The sequence below is a fragment of the Vombatus ursinus genome, unplaced genomic scaffold, assembly GCF_900497805.2.
Source record: "Vombatus ursinus unplaced genomic scaffold, bare-nosed wombat genome assembly UNPS02014786.1, whole genome shotgun sequence".
NCBI classification, from domain to species: domain Eukaryota; kingdom Metazoa; phylum Chordata; class Mammalia; order Diprotodontia; family Vombatidae; genus Vombatus; species Vombatus ursinus.
In genome coordinates, this window is record NW_020954564.1 from 49,345,863 (window position 1) to 49,368,588 (window position 22,726).

At 41.2% G+C, this 22,726-nt stretch overlaps 1 protein-coding gene across 5 annotated transcripts in view; it reads left to right on the top strand.

Annotated features, from left to right (window-relative positions):
* The window catches only part of LOC114046893 (multivesicular body subunit 12B), a 327,435-nt gene that overhangs the window by 241,698 nt on the left and 63,011 nt on the right, over positions 1 to 22,726 (top strand). For 4 of the 5 annotated variants that reach the window (XR_003569565.1, XM_027867501.1, XM_027867498.1 and 1 more), the window contains exons 8-9: positions 14,630 to 14,685; positions 18,528 to 18,587. Coding sequence is in view for 4 of the 5 variants with exons in the window: in XM_027867501.1 (XP_027723302.1) it covers positions 14,630 to 14,685; positions 18,528 to 18,587 (116 nt within the window). In the remaining variant the exon portion in view is untranslated. Of the gene's footprint in view, positions 1 to 14,629; positions 14,686 to 18,527; positions 18,588 to 18,906; positions 19,138 to 22,726 lie in introns of those variants that run through there. The other variant, XM_027867499.1, reaches the window with a different exon arrangement.

Below are 22,726 nucleotides of genomic sequence, written 5' to 3' on the forward strand. Positions count from 1 at the left end.
TAAGTGCCAGATCTGCCACTCACTCACCATGTGCCCTTGGGCAGGGTGTCTTTGGGTCCATGATGAGGACCTCTGCCTCCTCATCTGTAAATGGGTATGATAATACTTGCATGATGTACCCAAGGTTGGGGATTGTTATGAGGCTCCATTGGAATCGTGTATGATATGGGCAGGGGTAAGGACCCTACCCATGGGTTAGATCTAGTTTGGGGCCCCACATTTTAGAAGGGATGTTTTTCCATCCTATGAGCCAAAGGCCCTTTTTAACTCTAATAATCTAATGAAGTCAGTCAAAAGGAAACAAAAATCATTTCATACCAAGAATTGTTCCAGCCCCTGAGAATGTTTACTCCCAGAAAGTGAAGACTTGAAGGAGGTAGCAGGAGGTAATAATACTGTCTTCAATTTGGTTTTAGTGGAAAGAATTGGCATGTCAGAAGTCAATCAACAAACATTTAAGTGCCTGCTATGTGCCAGGCCCCATGCCTGAGGTTATAAGGAAGGCAAAAGACAGTCCCTGCTTTGAGCTCACAATCTAATGGGAGAGACAGTATGCAAATCAGTATGTACAAACAAGATATAAGCAGCCTAAATTAGAAATAATCCACCAAGGGAAGGCCCTAGAATTAAGGGGGAATCAGGAAAGACTTCCTGTAGAAGGTGGAATTTTATCTGAGACTCAGGGGAAGTCAGGAGGGAGAGGTGAGGAGGGAGAGCATTCCAGCTATGGGGGACAGCCACTGAAAATGCCCAGAGCCTGGAGGTGGAATGTGCTGTGGGAGGAACACTGAGGAGGCCAGTATCACTGGAGCACAGTCTGTGGGGGGAGTAAGGTGTAGGACAGTCAGACAAGAAGGAATACAGCCAGATTGTGATCTTAGAGGTGATAGGGAATCACTGGGGGCTGTTGAGCAGGGGAGTGACATGTTCAGCCCGGCTCTTTAGGAAGATTAATGTGACAGTTGGGTGGAGGATGGATTGTAGAGGGGAGAGACTTGAGGCAAGAGACCTAGGTTCAAGTCTGAAGTCTGCTGCTTATTAATTATATGACCTTAAGCAAGACTTTACCTCTCTGTGCCTCACTGTCTTCACATTTAAAATGTGGAGCTTGGCCTAGATTGTTTCTGTAAGTTCTCTTCCATCTCCAACTCAATGTGAAGCGTTTGAAGGATTGTGATGTGGAAAACGACTTAAGTTTGTTGTTCTGGGAGAGAGACTGATTTTAGCTTGGGAATTGGAACTTTCCTCAAGTGCACTGGGCTGCCTCACTTCCCCTCTACTGAAATTCTTTTGGCAGATATTAGATATCCAAAAAGCCTTCCCTTGCTCCAGTTCCTCTGGGAGCTGAGTAACACAAAAGATCAAGCCCCAGGCCTGGAGTCAGGAATGCCTGTATTCAAATATGGCCTCAGACACTTACCAGCTATCTGACTCTGGGCAATTCACCCTCTACCTCAGTTTCCTCAGCTGTAAAATGGAGATCATAAAAGCACCTTCCCCCCACCAGGGTTTTTGTGAGCATCACATGAGATAATATTTGTAAAGCATTTAGAAAAGTGCCTGGCACATAGTAGGTACTTAATAAATATTTGTTTCCTCTCTTCCTACCCAAGGCACAAACCTCAAATAATACCTTGTTTCAAAACTGTCTGGTTCCAGGAAACATGTACTGTTTGTTGTATGTGGCCATTATCTGTGTTTGAGTCTTCTGTCCTCCCCAGCACCAAATACAGTGCTCTACACACAATAGTTTCATTTTCTTAATGCATGCTTGTTGAATGAATGAGTGAATGGGTGAGTGAGTGAGGAATGGAGATTGGGGTGCATGTTTCATGGACTCAGGTGGCCTTGAGTCTTCTTCTGACTCTAACTTTCTATGATTAAATGGCACTGCATCAGCAGTAAAACATACTGACAGTACAGACACTCAAGTAAAGCTGCTTATTTGTATCATGATTAGTTCCTGAATGTTTCAACATAAGGTGTATTATACGTCCTATTCCAGAATAACAAAATGGCATTTAGCTTATTTGATTAAAATTCAGTTTTGATAAGATCATAGTTGAGGATTCCTGCTTCATTTGGGAATTAGAATGGACAAATACTCTAGTCCCTTTCATCTCTATGGTTCTAGGATTCTATAGTTTTTTCCCTCCCAAAAAAATCACACAGGGCTTAAGTTTGGGGTTTTTAAATGAAATTCAGTGGGAAAAGGGAAAAAGAAAAGGTTGGTGAAGCAGGCTATTTACAGGTTGCAGTGCTTAACGATACACAGAATGAAAGGCTTCCTGCCACTCTAGTTTCATTTATCTTTATTATGAAAATGAATACCTGCCAATAAGTCATATTGTTCACCACCATCTATGAACACATTTTTGGAGTAATATTACTTGGCATTCACTTAATACCCTTTGATACTTACCTTAAACAGATAACTAAAATTCTAGTAATGTAATTTATGAGGGGTTTTTTTCCTTATTAATGTGCCAGTGTGAGAGTCCCACAACCCTCAACTGGCTGGGTCTCTCAACATGAGCACAGTGGGGAACATGGGGAACAGCTCAGAAGATGCTGTCAGGGGCACAACTGTTGCTTGCTGAGCTTATGACAGAAAGTCATTCAGTGTCAAAGTCTGTGTTCTCTGTGCCCAGGAATTCAGGAAACTTGCAAGCATAACCTCAAACATAAGACATCTCAAGGTCCCCACAACTCAAAAAAGTGGACACACATGAGAACCAGACCCTGAATCTGTTCTGTTCTGCCCAGAGCATCTCACCTGGCTCACCTTCTCTCTCTCTCTTTGAAACAAAGAGCTCTGAATGGACGCTTAGCGGACTACTATACAACACTATCCCACAGGTTCGACTTCTCTTTGTTGCTGGGTTTGTTTGTTTGTTTGTTGGGATTTTTTTTTAATCTGCTGCTCGTAGACAGTCTCAGATTAGAAGAAAACCAAGTATGGTTCTCATGATTATTGTCTACTGCCACTGCTTTAGGCCAATCTTACCCCCCACCCCGGCTCATCAGCCCCTGGCTTCCTTACTGTGATAACTTAATGAATGTATTGATAATGTATTACTTCTGCTCTTCCTGCTCATGAGAAAATTAAATTGTCAGCCAGGAAACTATAGGCAACCCCCCCCCACCTCTAATGTTATTAATTGATTCCAGGAAACTGTAATGCTCATAGCTTAATAGGATTTTGAGCTTGGAAGGACAGGATCCAGAATTTCTGGCCTGGAAGGAACCTCCTGACCAAGAATCCTGCCTACAACACCACTAAGAAATGGTCATCTAGCCTCCACTGGACCACTTCTGGAGAAGGAAACCCACTACCTCCCAGAGATGCCCATTCCACTTTTGGAAAACTCTAGTTGTTAGGAAGCTTTTCCTGATCTGGAGCAGCCAGAATCTGTATCTCTATATATTCCACCCATTGTACATAATTCTGCCCAGTGGGTTCAAGCAGAACTCCTAGACCTGAAAGCCCATCTCCTCCAACCCTTTCATTTTAAAAATGAAGAAACTATGACCCTGAGGGAGACCATAGATTCCCTCAAGATCATGTTGGTAATAAGTAGCGTAGCTGACATGTAAACATCCATCTTCTTAAACAATAAAAGAACAGGTAGTGTCATCAGAACCATGTGGTGAATGAGTGGTTAACTATACAATGTTTCAATGAGGGATAGTTTTATAAACCAACCATATGATTGTTAAAAGAGGAGAATCATTGTGGTATTGTGGTCAGAAAACGAACCTTGAAGTCAGAAGGACCTGTGTTCAGATGCTGTCTCAGTTCCATATACTGGCTATGTGATTCTGAGCAAATCACCTAACCTCTCAGTGTCTCCAGGCAATTTCCTCAAACTCTTTAAGTTTCTTCATTTGGAGTTCCCTGTATCAATGAAATTACAGGTTTGCACCAAATCTTAATCTAAATTATGAAGCCGTGTTGGTCAGAGAACCATTATTAAAGACTAATTGGGTTGCTATAGGTGTTATTGTAAATAACTTAGCTTCTGTGATTCAGCACTGGAAGTGATGTCAGAGATTGTGTAAGCCAGCCCCCCTCATTTTATGAAAGAGGAAGCTGAGGCCCAGAATGGGGAAGTTGCTTTCCCAAAGTCACGCAGGTAATAGCAGATCCATAATTTGAATACAGGTCCTGAGGCTCCATGTGCAGTGCTTTTACGTCCTGCTATCAAAAGTCACAAGGTATGGATTTAAAAGCAAGAAAGAGGGGATGACTGCAGGCCTTCCCTGCCAGTTGGAGTTGCAGTTCAGATAGGATTACAGCATTGGTATTCTCCTTTTCTATCATGTTGTGAAGAAGTAGATTCATGCCAGAGCAGTCCAGGGCCAGCAGGATGCCAGTTTTATGTCTAAACAAATACAGCATGCAAATTGGACCAATTTTCTGAGAACATCTACCATAGAGCAAAGGCAGGTATTTGGGTTATCTGGAAAACCACTCTTTTCCCCTCCATTTCTTCCTTGGGGGTGAGGGAATGGGGGCAGGGGCAGAAATAAATGCAATGCCATACTAGTTCTTTATTTGTTTAAACCTTATAAGATCTGTAAGCATTTGGAATCCTCTTGACTTCCAGTGCCTGATTGTAAAAAGAACAGTTGAATAGCTCATTGTTTTCCGATTTTTTTCTCTAATGTATTTTACAAACAGTCTGGTGACGGGCCTGACACTCTGATTTCTATGTACTGGCACTTCACTTTGGGATTACAGCATTAATAACAGAGTTCCATGCATCACACCATTTTTAAGCATGATCGTTATGATAAAGGGCATATACTTAATTACAGGCCTGCTTAATTACAGCTCTGTTGAAGCTCGTTTGTTTAGGAGAATGCTAATTGCGCTACTGAGCCTTTGGCACATCCTTGCTTTCATCTGCCGTGGGTTGTTCTGATGCTGTGTATCAGCGTTTTGTTAAAAAAAACTACCACAAAGGCTGAAGGAAAATGAGAGGCAGGTTTCTTAGTGCCTTATGAAAGTGCTGAGGGGGTGGGGAGCGGAGGAGCAGCCTTCTCTTAATCACTCTCAGGGTTTGAAGACATTAGTGTGTTAGAGCTGGAAGAGTGCCCTAGAGATAACCTAGTTACAGAATCACAGAATCAGAAGGAACTCCGGAAGACATCTAGCCCAACCCTACCCAATCAGAAATCCTCTCAACACCTCTCTTCTTGTTTTCTGGACAAGGAAGCCTAAGTCCGGGATGGGAGGAGTGACTCGCTCAAGGTCACATAGCAAGTTGGTGGCTAAGTCCAGACTAGAATGCTGGTTACAGAATTGGAAAGGACCCCGGCAGCATCTATGCCTCCCCTTTCCAGAACAGACAGCCTCCTACCCACCCCACCAGTAGAGCATCATCAGAAAGTGGTCATCTGGCTTCTGCTGGAAAGTCATAAGCCTAAGTGTTGCACTGGTATCCATGAAGTACTAAAAGACCCATTAGGAGACCTCCAGTCATTCCTCAAGTACTTACTAGGATATTCTAGGTACGGGGGATACAAAAATTAAAATGAAAGTGTCTCTTCAGGATACATTCTGTGTGGAGAGACAATATGCACGCAGAAACTATATACAAAACAAACACTATATACAAAACTGTATGCAAAAACACTATATACAAAATAAGAAGTAATTTCAGGGGAGGGGATGGTAGCATCGATGGGAGGAACCAGAAAAGACCTCATGTAGGAAATGGATTTGGAGCTGTTCTTGCAGAGCTCCTCATGGAATCATACTTGATGAGAAGGCATAGCTCTGCTGATCCAAGGAGTCCCCACTGCAGTGAGATGACCAGTCCATCAAAGTGGGTCAGAGACAGCTGGCCCCAGTAGGGAATGGATGTTTCTTTTTCACCTTTTTCCAGCAGCAATTTTTCTGTATCATCTTGCCTGACTGTTAAGGGGTTGCACTTGAAGATACCTTCCAACTCTAAGTCTGTGGTCTTATGACATTCAGACAATTGCATGTTAAGCTACTGCTATTAACATACATCATGGTTTATTGAAAAGAGCATTCAATTTCAAACTCTTGTTCTGTTACTTAAGTCCTCTACTACTTCTGCAACCATAAGTATGTTACTTACCTGCTCTGAGCCTCAATTTGTTGAGATGAGATGAGATAAGAAACTTGTACTCTGTAATTTCTTTTTTCTTTTCTTTTTCTTTTCTTTTTTTTTTTTTGACAAGGCAATTGGCGGTAAGTGACTTGCTTAGAGTCACACAGCTAATAAGTGTCAAGTGTCTGGTCTGAGACCAGTTTTGAACTCAGGTCCTCCTGACTCCAAGGCTGGAGCTCTATCCACTGCACCACCTAGCTACCCCAGCTCTATAATTCCTAAGGTCCTTTGTAGCTCTGTTATTCTGAGACCTCTTGTGGTGGAGACTTCACTACCTTCTGAGGCATCCTATACTATTTTTGTTATTTTTGTTGTTGTTCAGTTATTTTTCAGTCATATTCCAACCCTTTGTGACTCCATTTGGGGTTTTCTTGGGAAAAATACTAGAATGATTTGCCATTTCCTTCTCCAACTCCTTTTATAGATGAGGAAACTGAGGCAAACAGGGTTGTGACTTGACCAGGGTCAAACAGCTAGGAAGTGTCTGGGGCCAGATTTGAAATCAGGAAAATGAGTCTTCCTGATTCTAGGCCCAGTGCTGTATCAATTGTATCACCAAGCTGCCTCTAATTTTAGTTTTTTCTTTACATACAGCCAAAGTCCACTTCTCTATAATTTCCACATGTTACTCTTAATTCTACTCTCTTATACCAAAAACAAGCCTAATCCCTCTTTCACATGACAACCCTTCCAATACTCAAGTCTCTTCTTTTCCAGGCCAAACATCCTTAGTTCCTTCTCCAATACTACCAACACTGAACACAGTACTCCAGATGTAGTCTACACCAGAGCCAAGTATAGTGGGTCTCTCTCCCTTGTTTGGGACATTCTGCCTCTCTTAATGCATACCAAGATGATAGTGGTTTTCTTGGCTGTCATGTTAAATTACTGGTTCATATGGAGCTCTTCTATAAGGCCAGAGACATCCATTACCTTCACAGATTCACAGAATATTTTTCAGTAGGGGTTGTGATGCAGCCATTAGAAAGGACAAACAGATGATCTCAGGAAGAGGTAGGTAGGAAACCTCCAATGAAAAGGACTTTATCAGACCTTATTCTAAATAAATCCAGAATTCAAAAAATAAAATTTAAAAAGGCTTGGCATAGGATCTGTGCATGACTCATTTTGTAATACTAACCTAAGGTATAACTAAGTCAGAATTTGGGGATACAGAGTTAGGGGGAAAATTCCCCCCCCCCAATCTATCACTCAGTTACTAAGTTTTAGAAAAAAAAAAGAACTAGGACAAGATGCAGACATTAGTTGGGGAAAGGAAATACAATACCCCACAGGAAACCTGGAGACTGTTTAAAACACCTAGGTGGAAACTAAGGAAAAGTGTGTGTGTGTGTGTGTGTGAGCATGGACACACTGTGTCCAAAAAATCAGGCATACAAGGAAAATCAGAGTAGGGTCCTTAGCTATTTCATGAAACAAGGCATACTTGGGGAAAAACAAACAAACAAACAGAAATCAGTAAATAGTATAGAGACCCTCAGGAGTTGAGGTAGTATATTTGTATAATACTTGACAACTGCAGAGGATATGCCGCCTTTAATCCCAGGGTTCTTTGGGGTCTGTGCCTGTTCTCTTTTTTTCCGCCCATCCCCTTCCTCCTTCCAGCACTAAGGTTGAGTCTGGAGCTCTTAACCTTCCCATATGATGCAACTTCCAGCCACTAGGGGTGCCTTAATTTCTATGTTTGCCTGTGACTCATGGTAGAAAAATCCTTACTGAAGTCCACAATAGCCAGAAATGGTATCATCTAGTTGGAGGGAACTTTAGAGCATAAAACATCAGAGCTAGAAGAGACCTTCATTTTATAGACCCAGAGAAGAGGCAAGCAATTTGCCTAATGTCACGTGACTCATTAGCAACAGAGCTTATAATCAATCCCAGTTCTTTTGTGTCTCAGTCCAGTTCTCTCTGTTGTGGTTTGAAAATTTAAAAAGAAGTTTTACTGAGAAACCAAGGCAAAAACCAAATAGCAAAAATACAAAAAGGACTCCTCTGAATACAGAATTCTGGATTATCCAAACCAGTGTGAAATCTATCAAGAGGTTTGTGTCCAACATTTTCTGGGTTGAAGAGGGTCCTTAACCCATATCAGAGCTATTTACCTTCTGCCAAGTTCCCTTGGCTCAGGTTATAGACCCTTAGGGTTTTCCCATTCTGTGTACCCCACCTCACAAGACTGTTGTGGGAAAAGTTGAGAAAAATGTATTTGTATTCAAAATAATAGCCATTAGTTAATGACATGTTGTATGTACCCCTTTGTTGTAAGCTCCTTAAGGGCAAAGACTCTATTGTTTTCCAACTTTGAACCCTTAGCATAGTGTGTCTTATAAATCAGACACTTAATGAATATGTATTGAATTGAATTGAACCAGTTATGCTGGGGGGGGTGCAAAAAGTTGTGTTTGGTGATTGAAAAAATGGTGAGAAAAGGCATCAAAGAGACTAAACAAGGCCTTCACTTTAGTCTCCCCTGAGGGAAACATTAGCGGGATTCCCTAATGGTCTTTTGAAGGCATGATCTGATGACACATCAGAGGTACCAGATCAAATAATGGTACAGGGCTGTGATGTTCTAGCCTAATTGACAAACACATCACCAAGACCAGATGGCAACCCACTCAGAGACTTGGAAAAAAAAAAACACAAACTCAGGGGTACAACTGGAACTGTTGTCCAGAAAGCAGGCAGATTATATGAGCAAGTTTCAAGTGTTACATTTAGGAAAATAAGCCAGACTTCATTGGAGAATGATTTACACACTAGAAAAGTCTCCAGAATGCATCATTCTATTCCCTAAAAACACTGGCCCATGGTTGCCACAGACAGAAGGCCTACAAAGATTCTGGGCATTGTCTAGTAGGAAATAAAACTCAAACTGTCCTTCCTTTGGACAAAACTTCAGCATGTCCTTATATTCAGTGTAATTAGTCAAGCATTTATTAAGTGCCAACTGTGTGCAAGACACCATGCATTCTAGTTGCTGGGGATAACATTTCACTGGAAAAACAGTGTCGTATATGGTGAAAAGAGCCCCAGACTTCAACCTCAAATGACTTGGGGCCTGGCTCTTTACTTATCAGCTATGTAACCTTGGTCAAGTCACTCAACCTCATCTGTAAAATAGGAAGAGTAAATCTTATACTACCTACATCCCAAGGTTATTGAGAAGAAAACACTTTCTGGATGTGAGCTAGCAGCAGTTGTAGTACTTAGTAGGTGCTTAATAAATGTTTATTGACTTGTCTAATAATAGCAGTAGCATGCAATAAATATCAACCAAATACTTCTGCCTGGCATTCAAGAGAAGCAGAATAGTGAAGAACAGGAAAGAGTCCTAATCATAGAGTCAAGAGATCTGAGTTCAAATCCCAGCCTCAACACTTAACTAGTTGTGACCTTGAGCAGGTCCCATTCTCTCTGTAAACCTTAATTTCCTCATCTGTAAAATAGGAAGAATGATACTTCTTGGGTGGATCCTTTGTGGAAGATTTACAGAAGGATATGGAAGAGAATTACAGGATGAGAAGGAACATTTGTAGTCAGCAAGAGGGGTCTAGTAAAACAGTTCTTGAAGAGGGGAGAGAGAGAAAAAAGTATGATTGAAGAGGCAAAATCCCGGAGTAAAAAGAAACATGTTAAGTCAAAGGCACAAATCAAGGGTTAGTCTTTGCAATGGAAAGACCTATGTCTTATTCAGCAAGGGGATTAAAAAAGGAGACAATGGACAGTGATGCAGATGGGTCTTGAGATACGGAATAGGGAGATGAGGGAGCTCACAGCTGATCACCTTGATTTGTCCTGGTTAACATTTTATCAAAGCTTTTGATGAAAGGAATAGATGGCATGATTATCAACTTTTCCAGTGAGAGAAAGCTGGAAAGGGTGACATCTTACTGGAAAATGGAGTCAGTCTTCAAAAAGAGCTCAGTAGGAAAACATGGGACCAAATCTAGTAAGATGAAACTTAATAGGAATACATGTAAAATCTTAGATTTAAGTTCCAGAAGGGAGCGCTGTGCCTAAACACAACTTGTCTGAAAGGGATCTGAGTGGATTCAGCAAACTGAAACCGCAATATGAGTTAACAGTGAGATGGGCTGGTGAAAAGCTGGCATGATCTGAGGCTGGGGGTTCTCAAACTTTTTGTTCTCAGCACCCCTTTATACTCTTAAAATTACTGAGGACTCCCCTACCACAAAGAGTTTTTGTTTATATGGGTTATATTTATTGGTATTTATTGTATTCACAATTAAAACATCTTAGTATTATTTTGGAAATAGTTTTGACTTCACAGACACCCTGAAAGAGTCCTAGGGACTGTTAGGGGTCCCTGGGTTGCATGTTGAGAACCACTGTGTTAGGCTACATTCCTGGAGGCATGTTGTCCTGAGCAAGGCTGGGATAGCCCCATTATGATATCATCCAAGTCAAAACAAATCTGGAAGATGAGGTTCAGTTCTAGATACCACATTTTAAGATGAGTCAACAACCTGGCACAATCCAAAGGAGGGTGGTGGGAAAATCTTTGCATGCCATACAAGAAGGGTTGATTGAAGAGTTATCCTGGATAAGAAAAAAATAATAGAGGATATGATAGTGGTCTTCAAGTATTTCACAGTTTCTTAATATTTCTGATACTTTATTATAGAGTGATTCTAGTTTCTGTTCAAAATAAAGGACAGATCATTTCATCACATCCTTCCCTGGCGTTGCTAACTGTCCTAGTCCTTCCCAAGTTCAAAGACTAATATAAATGCACCCACCTCCATGATACTTTCTCAGATCTCTATCCCTGTTTCCACAGCTGAGTGTGATCTCTCTTCCCTTTGATCTCCCGTAGCATTTTATCATGGGGCACTTATATCCCACTTTTATATTGTAATTATTTGTGTATTAGACCTATTGGGTTGTATGTTCTTTGAGAGTAAGGACTGCTTTTATTACATAAAAGGAACTTAATATGTTTGAATCTAATTGAATTATCTCCTCCACAAAGCTCCTTTGGGAGAACATTGTGTTAGACTTTGTTCTTTGTTAGACTCCCAACTTGGAACTTCTGACTCCATGTGTAGTACTCTCTTTACTGGTCAACCATCACCTGAAATGCATAAAATTCATATAATCTTAAGAGTTGGAAAAAGCCTTAGGAGATACTCAATTTAGCCTGGCCAAATGTAGGAATCTCCTCTCTACCATGCCTAACAGATTGCTGGCCACCTGTTCTCTACTTTCCATGGTGGAGAGTTCATGATTTGTCAAATAGCTCGTTCCATTCAGTTCAACAAACATTTATTTAATGCTTATAAGAATGAGTAACACACCATTTTACATCTAAAAGCTTACAATCTAAGGGAAATGGTTACTTCAATAATTCAAGGATCTGTGATTTTATCCACATGGATACTTTCTCTCAATTCCATGCCTTTGCATTGGCTATCTCACATAGCTGGAATTCTCTCCCTCCTCACTTTAGTTTCCTGGTCTTCCTTCAAAACTCAGCTTAAACCCTGCCTTTTGCAGGAGTCCTTTCTTGGTAAGCCTATTGTGATCGCCTTCCATCTACTCTGTGTATGTATCTAATTATTTCCGTCTTCATTGTCTCCATTAAAATGTGAGCTCCTTGGGGACAGGAAGTATTTTTGCCTTTCTTTATATCTTCAGGGTTTAGCACAGTGTCTGACACATAGTAAGTGCTTAATAACAGCAGTTACTTGCCAGGACTTTTGTGAAGATCAAATAAGATAACTGTATATAACAACATTTTGTAAATTTAGAAGAGGCTAGAGATATGGACAGCACCTGTGATTCCATTGGCTTAAGGAGCTCCCAGGTGAGGAATCTGCCCTTACCAATGCAAATTGGCCCCTTCTCTGCACTTTACAGTCTTAGAGAGAAGGGAGAAGGGAGGGGGGATTTAAAGGCTTTACAGATATCTCATTTTTTTCCTAAACAACTCTGGGAGGTAGGTGCTGTTACTATCTTCTTTTTATAGTTGAGGAAATTAAGGCAGGCAGAGATTAAATGACTTGCCTAGGGTCACACAGGTGGTAAATGTCTGGGGCTTTATTTGACCTCATTTCTTCCTGACCTCAGGTACAGTGCTGTTTCCACTCTATCATCTAGAGCACTAAGAGGTTAAGTGACTTGCCCAGGGTCATACAGGCAGTAGGTATCAGAAGCAGGACTTGAACCCAGGTCTTCTTGGCTTTGAGGCCAGCTCTCTATCTACTATGCCATGTTGCCTCTCTCACAAACACCAAAACAATATATAAATGTCACTTGTGAATGTTTCTGCCAGTGAGACTGGCAGAGCCATTAAGGAGTTCGTCACCAAAGGACTAGGTACTAAATGATTAATTTTTTCAACTACAGAACTCTTAAAGACTATCTGTTTAAAGTATGAAGGATACTGAGACTGGAGTCAGTACAAGGAGTATCTGCATGGAGAAGTAATAGGTTATTGAAGTAAATCTAATGCTGTAATTCTCATTTCTAATCCCCAATGAATAAAATTACCCTGGGAAGTAAGGTGGTCATGGATCAGAGGTCATTTACCTGGTACAGTCCCCTGTTGGGCTCCAATTTCTCCATCAAGCTGTTTTTAAAGTTAGTGATGTGTTGATGGTAAACAGGGAAGTAGGCTTTAGGGATTATGGCAGAGGAAATATCTCTCCAGTTGGTGAGCCTTTTAGTTCTAAAACAGGGCATATTTCACCCAACTGCATGGTTGGGCCTATAATTCATTACAGCATGATTTTTTTTCAGGGTTCTCTTCTGTTTTTATTAATCCATTGGAGACATCAATTTTGTGCACTTACTTCCTCTCAAACTTGCAGAAAGACTCATAGGGCTTCATAGAATTAAAAATCAAGAAGGGTCATTGGAGGTCATCTGTTCCAATTCCTTCATTTTATGGTGCAAAGAAGGAAAGTGATTTACACAAAGCCACGCAACTAATAAGTAATAATTGTAATAACTGACATTTATGTAGCCCCTTAAGATTTTAAAAGCACTTTTACATAACAATAATAATAATAACTGATATTTATGTAATGCCTTAAAGTTTGCAAAGTGCTTTTCCTGCACCCAATAGAATGTAGGCTTCTCAATGGTGGGAATTGTTTATTTTTTGTCTAGGTATCCCTACCACCTAGCACAGTGCCTGGCTCTAGCAGGTGCTTAAGAAATGGTAGATGGGTAAATGACTGAATATTTTTTCTTATATATCTTCACAGCAAGTTTGTGAGGTAGGCAGGTATTATTATCCATATTTCCTAGATTAGGAAACTGAGGTCAGAGGAGCTGCAATTTTCCCATCATAAATATTAAGGCAGGATTCAAATCCAGGTCTGATTCCTACACTAGCTATTTTTCCACTGCACCAAATCTATCTAGACTTCATTCAGAAAGCATTTATTAAGTGGGGCACTGGTTTACAATACAAAGTTTATGTAAGACCCAGTCCCTACCCTTTTGGGAGATTACAGGACATTACTGTCAGAAATGTACATTCAGACTCTCAAATATCAAACACATCTTTGTATTGGATTCCTCAGAGCCTGATGAGTAAAGAAACATGGAGCTATTAGGGCCTTAATTTCTTTACCTGTACGATATTAGGATTGGACTTCAGATGTTCTTTAAAGTGCCCCCTAGCTCAAGCTCAGGCCTTTGTAATTTTGAGTACAATATTTGTACCATCCTGGGGTATTCATTCATGCCATCCAGTGGACATTGGCTCTTATTAATCTTATACTGAGAGATCACAAATGAAACATCGCCAATCAGCTTGGACAAGTCTTCAGACAGTTTTGTCTTAACATTTCAAATTCAGTAAGTCAAAAGAACATCCAAAGAATCATAGTGTCCAAAATGCAGAAGGTGATGATTTTTCCCTAGTCAAAACACAGGGTCATAGTTAATTCTGAGCAACATGTTTTAGGAAGGATGCTGACAAAGCTCAGGCCATGTCCTCAGGCCATGTACCCAAGATGTTGAGGAGCCTTGAAATCATGCCATAATGTGATCCACTGAAAGATCTGGAGATGTTGTATAGCCTGAAGAAAAAAAAAGAGAGAAGACTTATGGGCAGAAGGATCATTGTTTCCTGGGATTTGAAGGGCTAGTATGTGAGAGAGGGATTTGATTTGTTCTACTTGGCCTCAGAGGGCAAAACTGGGAGCAAGGGGAGAGAGTTACAAGGAGACAGATATCAGGTTGATACAAGAGGAAAGCTTCCTATCAGTGCTGTCCAGTAGTAGTGTGGGCTTTCTCAGGAGGTAGAGAGTTCCCCATCCCTGAAGGTCTTCAAATGGAGGATGGTTATGATTTGTCAGGGGTGCTCTGTAAAGCCTTTCTTCTGAGTTATGGGTAGACCTAGGGGGTTTCTGAGGTCCCCTTCAGCTCTGACTTTCCTTGATGCTGAGGATGACTTTAATATGTGCCTTTTCTTCCTTTTTCAGCTATGGATGGAGTGCCTTTTATGATTTCAGAGAAGTTTTCTTGTGTTCCAGAAAGTGTAAGTTATGTGCATGGTTCTTATTAGAAAAGATGGATGCTCTAGTGAGTCATTCTCATTTTAAGTGCAAATGGTAATTTTGATCCAACCTCATAGCTGTGAATACTTTTCATTTTCCAAATGTAGCTTAATAATTTTTGTTCTTTTTTTATTTAATCATGGCAATTTATTGAAGAAAGAAGTATAATTAGTTTTCACATTATGGAAGTTAAAATCTGTGGAAATGACAGAGGGTTTCATAGAATCACAGCATTTCAGAGGAGGAAGAAACTTGAGCCGTCACCTAAGCTAAATTCTTCATTTTATTAACAAGGAAGCCGAGGCTCAGAGGATCGACGTGACTTGCTCAAGGTCACACAGGAAGTTAGTGGTAGAGTTGAAAGTAGAAGAGACCACGTGGCACAGTGTTGTAGTAGAACATCGGGTCTGGAGTCAGACATACTGGTTCTATTAGAAAAGGAAGTGAATTCAAAAACCATCTCATCCATCTTCTCACCTCACATATGGGGACATTTCTTTGAGCCTCAGTCTCCCTATATGTGAAATGAGAATCCTGCCCTAACATTCTGTGATTCTAGAACCTGACTCTCAAACTTAACTCTCAAACAAGAGATTTGTCTATATGAGAATAGGACCATATAACCAATGAGTGGAGTCTCCTGTCGCAGAGCAAATAAGACTTAACCCCACATTTACAGATAACAGAGCAGAAGCCTGAGGGAGTTAGTGAGCTGTCTTTGGGTTCCCAACTCATTTTGTGACCTAAGAACAGGCAAAGCATGGAAGCCATACTTCTCAGTTATATCCCTCTCTCAACATTAATGTTGCTTCAAACCAGTTGTAGAAGCATTGACCCTGGAAAGATTGACAGTATTATACTGTCAAAAAAAGTGTTGGATTGAGGAGGCTACTGATCAATCACTGTTATAAGTGAAAGGTCCCTGGTTGTCCCTTTGTGGTGATTTGTATCATTAGTGTGCTGTTTGAAACTTCACACAAATCACAAGGAACCTTACAGCTTAGGCTGTTAGAACATAAGATGTGAACATAGAGAAGGACTTTAGCATATGGAATATTATAATAACCTAGTAGATTGGACAGAGCCTAGAGGGATCTTCATATTGTAACATAGAATATTAGAGCTAATGGGATGTTATACCATGGAATGATAGAATTTAATAAGCCTTAGAACAAAGAATGTTAGATCTGTAAGGAGGTTTACAATCTAGCCTGTTATTCAGTCTAGTCTCAAATTATGATCCTTCCCATCCCATCCCCCCACCCCCAAAGATTTGAGCTGTTACTAAAAATGAAGACTCTGGTTTAGATATTAGCAAAAGAACAACTAAATGTTGTTCTTGGGCCCAGCTTAAAACCAGGCGCCTTGTGATTTGGCCCATTCTGCAATTTCCATTCTAATGAAATATAATATGCAGCCCCGACATCTTTCTGCTAGCAGCTTAATCTTGAAAAATGCTTGTGATGTTGCATGTGGAGCATGAGTAACTTTAGCTGACTTCTCCTGGCTCTGTTGCTATGGCTACCCTGGCGTCTCTCCTGTTTCCTTGGGGAGGCTGTTCTGTCCTGTTTACCCATTCCAATCTAGAAAGTTTAGTGAGGTAGTTAGAGCCTAATGATACAACAGCTGGACCTCTGCTGGATTCCAGGCAACGGAAATGGAGAGAGGGAAATGTTTTCCCTGTTCCTATGCCCCTCTGGCTGCTGGTGCAAATGTGGCAGACTGTTTGGAGAGAAGCAGTAACAGCATCCCCGGGAGGTTTATGTTTAATTCTGTGGCTGGATGTCCCCATGGCTGCCCTGGGCAAATTTGTTGCTGGCAAGATTTGACAGACTGGGAACAAGAAGCCCTATGTTTATAAAACTGGGGGCAGAGGATTCTGGGCAACACTATAGTGTTAAAAAAAAAAGAAAGAAAGAAAAGAAAAATAGAAATGTACTACGTAGTAGAAAGAACAAGTAGAAAAGTCAGGAGAGACCTGGACTTAAATCATGGTGCTGACACCTAGCTGCCTTGTGATAGTAGGCAAGTCATTTTACTTCTCCAAGACTCAGTTTCCCCATCTGTAAAATAGGGATAGTAATACTTGCATTACCTGCCCCACAGAGTTGTTTAATGAAAGTGCTTTGTGGACCAGTTAGTGATGTTAGGAATATTCTGAGTTTAAGGATATTCAGGTCTGGCCTGCTGTACTTTGTCTGCCAGCAAAGGGAAAGTCAACCATGTTGGCCATAGGGTTGGCCACCGTACCCAATAGGTTTTTTCAAAGAGTTTTCAGGTTGAGTAGGGTGTGCTCCAAACAGGCTGGGAACAAGAAGCCCTATGATAACAAAACTGGGGGCAGAGGATTCTGAGTGACACTATAGTGTTAAAAAAAAAAGTGCAGTGAGTAGAAAGGAAATATCTGCTGCCAGACAATGTATGGTTATATAAATAACACCCTTCCAGACCCTAGGTTCAAGTCCCAACTCTTATTAGCCGCTGTGTGACTTTGGGGAAGTTGCTTCTTCTCCTCAGATTCCTCATCCATAAAATGGGGGTCTGGTGGAAGGGAGGGGATTGAGGCATTGTGTTATTGTGGAGAGAATATAAGATTTGAAATCAGAGGCCTTGGGTTTTAATTTACTGTCCCCTTGAGCTAGGACAAGGCACTTTTCTCTCATCCTTACTTTCTTCTTCTGTAAAATGAGTAGACTGAACTAGATCATCTCTGAGAGCCTTTGAAATTCTGTGATTGTATACCATATCCCAATTTTTTGCTTCAGAAATTATGGTCACTGAAGTCCCCAAACTGATGAACTCCAGGAACTGGTTTCTCTGATAGCCTTGGGCCATACAGAAGATAGATTCCAAATCAGGCCATGCCTAGTTCAATTTTAACTCTTCTAACTTACTTCCAGGTTGCTGATGAACAAATCATTTAATGCTTCTGACCTACAGTATCTTCATCTGTGAAGTTGGAGGGCTAGACCTGATGACCTTTATGCTTCCTGCCAATTCTAATGTCCTGTGTTCTAAGGGTCTGCCAGCTCCAAATACTGTCATCCTCACAGACTTCTCAAGGCTGCCCGTTCCACCCAGGGTCTGCTTCTAGCTTACATCAAAGTATATATTTGCTGTCAAGGAGCCAGCATTTCACAAGAAGGGCCTCCATCTTCATGAAATTACAGAAACGCCCATTAAAATGTGATGTTATCATTTTTCACCACCATTGATTTCTGAAAATGATAATTTATGTGCAGTTATTTTATTCACTGTGCATTTTCAAAGAGCTGGAATTCCCCCAGCTCCCCTATGAATACCAACGAAGCAATGGCCTTCTTGCCCAGAATTCCTTAGACACCAGTGCCACCACCTGGCCAGAGTGCTCAGGGCACATTTATCTCCATGGAAGCGGAAAGAAATGGGAAGCCTTACCAGCTTTATAGCTTTGGCATTGCTTTCCAGGGAAGAAATAAGAGACCAAGATAGATCTTTGCAAAATCATGCTTTTTCATAGGTTTTGGTGGACCCTTCCTCTGGAGAGACAGACAGACCAACCACACCAAAGAGCAGTGCCCTGGAGGCATGGATCCCATTAACCTGCTGTATTCTCTGGAAGCATCTTTCTTTATCATTTCTATATTTACTACCTTGCTAATAAATGGTTGGATGGATTCCCTCATCAGCTAGGACACTTCCACCAATATGCAGTGCTATAGTGAAGACAAAGCAATACTAGATGCTTTTCTTAGATAATTGTCCCATGTTTGAAATGCAAAGCCAGATGTTAAAGTGGCATTTCCCAGCTGTTTAAGAAAGTAGATTGTCTTTTGTGTTTCAGATGCAGCCCATTGATCTCTTGGGGATCACCATCAAATCTCTGGCAGAAATAGAAAAAGAGGTGAGTGACCTACCTCCCCACCCTCCCTCTAGCAATGGCTCAGGAGTCTGGCAACCTCCTGAGCTTCCCCTCGGATCATTCACCTTCAATGAGGGTTCTCTCCTAGGGAGTAGGAGAGTGTTGGGTCCTGCGGGCCCTGCACCCAGCTCCTTAGACCTTGTGAAAGGGTCAGCCACAGTGGGGTGGAATGAGTGCTGGGCAGATCTGGATTCACATTCCTGGCTCCACTCCCCGCTGGATGTGGGGACACAGTCACCGGCACTTTTCTCTGAGCCACTTGTAAAGGGGGAGGTGATGATGCTTGTACTATTCCTCATAGGAGTGTCTCAAGAAAAGCACTTCGTAGACTTTAAGGCACTCTGGAATGGTCACTAGTCCAAGAATGCAACTGATCAAAAAAAAAGAACGTCATTGTCAATAACAATGATAAGAAGATCTCATGTGTCTGTAGTGATTTGTGGTTTTAAAATACTTTGCATACGTCATCCATTTTGTTCCTCATGATAATCCTGTGAGGTAGACAGTACACATAAAGAGTGTCCCAGAAATCTTAGTGGAATTTTAAGTTTTGGGAGCTTTTTGTGAATTTAAATAATAAAATTATATATATGTATGTATATGTATGTGTGTGTATGTTATATATATATATCTGATATATCGATCACTTACCACTCACCTTGCTAAGCCTCAATTTTCTCAACTATAAAATGGGAATAAGAACATATAACATTTGCAGGGCATCATTCTGAGGACAGTATTTTTGTTTAAGTTCACTAAAGCCCCGTGTAAACTCATGCTATTTCTTTGAAGCTTAATATGGCATAGTGTAGAATCAGAAGACCTGTATTCAAATCCTACCTTTTTATTTTTTCTGTCTGGCTATGGTCAAATTTCTTCACCTCAGTTTTCTTCTCTCTAAAATGGGAATAATATTTCTGCTATCCACTTAGCTCTTTGTAAGGAGCTCTTTGTAAGTCTTAAAGCTTTGTAAACAATAGTATTGTTATGCTTTGGCAGAAAGGGGGATTTTCGGGAATGACCATACTTCTTAATGATTTAGAATAAGGGGTAAAGCTTATTCAGCTGTTCTCAACAAAATTAGGTCACATTTGACAGTCCTGTTTGTAATATCTTGGAATTTTTTTCTGGAGATGGAAGAAAATGACCAACATTTCAGTACATGCGATGACTCTGAGGAGAGAGAGTTGGAGCAACCTAAGTAAACTAGACCTGAGATTGTAGATGTTTTCACTGCTTCTATGAGACAGCATTAGATTCTATGCTGTCTTCTTTTTTTTTTCCCCTCTTTTTTTATGTATAGAAGGTTGTTAAGCAGTCACGTGCTCAGAGGCAGCTTCTCCTCTGAAAGGAATATTTGTCTCAAAGATGGAAATGGTGGAACCATTTCAATATTCTCTGTTCCCTTTGGGTTTTCTTCTTGTATTCTCAGCTAGCAGAATCAGGTTTTTTATTGAAAGATGGCTGAAATCAAGGAAAATTGAATCAATGTAGTACAACAAATTTCTAAACCTGTCATAACAAAAACAACAAAAAAAGGCCTATTTTGTCTTTGATTTTCAGTAAATCATAAAAAAAAAGAAGTTGATTGTCATATATAGATTTTAGGTCACTTTGGCAGGGGAGGGAGAACTGCATAAGGCTAACCCAGAAATGAAGAAAATTCCCTTGTGGTTTTCCCCCCAGTAAAGGACTGCTTACAGTATTTCTCTAGGGTCCCCTGCTTTGTACAGGAGTTAGCAGCTGAGACAACAAATAGCCGCGTTTTCCTTTTCTTTGCATTGTCTTTGACGGTGTTATGAGGGGCTGCTCCTTCAGTCAGCAACACAGGAACACATTTGGTTACATACGTGAAGGGGCAAATCAATCTACGAGCATTTATTAAGCTCCTACTATGTGCCAGGCACTGTGCTAGGCACCAGAGGTACAAATATGAAGAATGAAATAACCCCTATTCCCAAGGAGTGAATGTTCTATTGGGGGAGACGACAAGTATATTTAATTATATATGGAATAAATGTAAAGTGAATAAATACAAATAAAAACAAATTAGTTAAATACAAGGCAGTCTGGGAGGAAGAACACTAACAGTTATGTAGGCAAATATCACATACCCTTCTGGAGTCTTAGGTCCTGGGGACCACGTTTGAGGAAGGATGTCCCACAAAGAAAGCTGCCCATTATCATATGAGGATCAGTTAGAGGAATTAGGAGGATTTAACTCAGAGAGGAAGAGAAGTAAGGGCAGTGTGATGTTTCTCTTCAGGGAAGAGCTGGAGTGTGAAAGAGGGCTTCTTTCTTTAGCCCCAGAGGGCGAAGCCAGAAGTAATGCGTGAAGGGAGGAAAGTGAGAGGGAGGCAGGTTTCTGCCCAGGGCTGCATCCTTCACGGCTTGATTTAAAGGAAAACCAAACCAAACAAACAAAAAACAGACCTCCCTAACAATGAAATTCTTTGCCTCCGGACTTAATGAGTTCCCCCCAGCTGGAGGGAATTGAAGCAGAAGCTGGAGAGCTCCCTGTCAGGAATGTTAACAATAGCTCACATGTATATAATGCTATACACACATGTATGTAAAACACTTGACATACATCATCTCATTTGACCCCCACAACAGCCCTAGGAAACAGGCACTATTATTAACCCCATTTTCAGGTGAGGAAACACAGGGCTTAGCAAAGTTAAGTGAGTTGGCCAGGGTCACCGAGACGATTACGGACATAGAGCTGACAGGGCTTTCAGAGGCCACCAACTCAATTTCCGTCATTTCAAAGAGGAGGTTAAGTGACTGGCCCAGGGTCATAAAGCTGTAAGTGTCTGAAGTGGGTTTTGAACCCAGACATCCTGACCCCAAGTTGGGAGCTCCATTCAGTGAGTGAGTGAGGCAGGTTTCAAACCCATGTCTTTTTAACTCCAAATCCAGTGCTCTGTACGCTATGTCCTATTTCTTCTCTTGCTGTGGAGGTGATTCCTGATTCAAGTATGGGGTAGGTTGGTTTGTGAGGTCCCATCTGTTTGTGGAATTCTAGGATCCCTTGAGAAGTTTGGGTCTTTGATTTCATTCAGCCCTGAACAGACATTTATCAAGTGTTTGCTGTGTGCAGTACAGCCTAGTGAAGAGAGCTGGCTTTAAAACCCAAAGACTTGTCTTCAGGCACTGCCTCTGTACATCCTGGCTGTGTGACCCTGGACAAGTCACTAACTTCTCGTTGCTCTAGGCTAGGTGTTTGCTACAGTTGCTTAAGTGGAGCTTCATCCTATATCACAAGCTAAGAAAAACTGTTCTAATCTCATAGGCCATACAGGGAGTGGCCTGAGTGGAGTTAGCCCTTGGGCTATGATTTGCTGATACCTGCTATAGGCAGCTGTCTGAGGTTGGAAGTCACAACAAGGGTGCCAACTTGCATTAGGAGAAGTCGCTTTCTCATTGGGACTTCCACGTGCCAATGAAATCACAGGTCCAGGCCCAAACTCTGAAATGTGCCTAAGACAGATCTAAAAATTAAAGATGATGGAGTCTTTCTTCTCATGTACAGGTAGCTAATCCCTAATCATTGTCTTGCATTCCAGTCCCATATCACCAGGTACCTCCTGAATATCAAGTATTTCAGACTCAACTTGTCCATCAGTCATTTTCTTCCTCCACAAAAGTGACCTCTCCTCCAGACTTCCCTCGACTTCATGGCTCAGAACCTCAGTCACCATCACTCTCCCTCCACTTGCTCCTTCCACACACACCCCACACACAGTCAGTTACCAAATATTGTCCATTCTTCCTCCATGACATCTTTCTCTTGCAACTATCCGCTTCTTACCACTGGCACCTAGTTCAGGCCTTCTACCTCTCACCTAGACTATCACAATAGCCTCCTAATTACTACCAATCTCTCATGTCTCCCACCAGTCCTCCACACAACTGCCAAAATAATTTTCCTAAAGTGCAGATCTCACCATGCTACTCCCCTGCTCAAAAGTCTTAAGTGGCCTCCTTATTGTCTCTAGGCAATATGAATCCATCAACTTAGCCCTTGATGTACTTCATTATATGGCTCTGTCTGACATTGCCAGAAGTATTTCACATTATTCACTATCATACACTCTCTGTTCCAGCTGAATTGACTT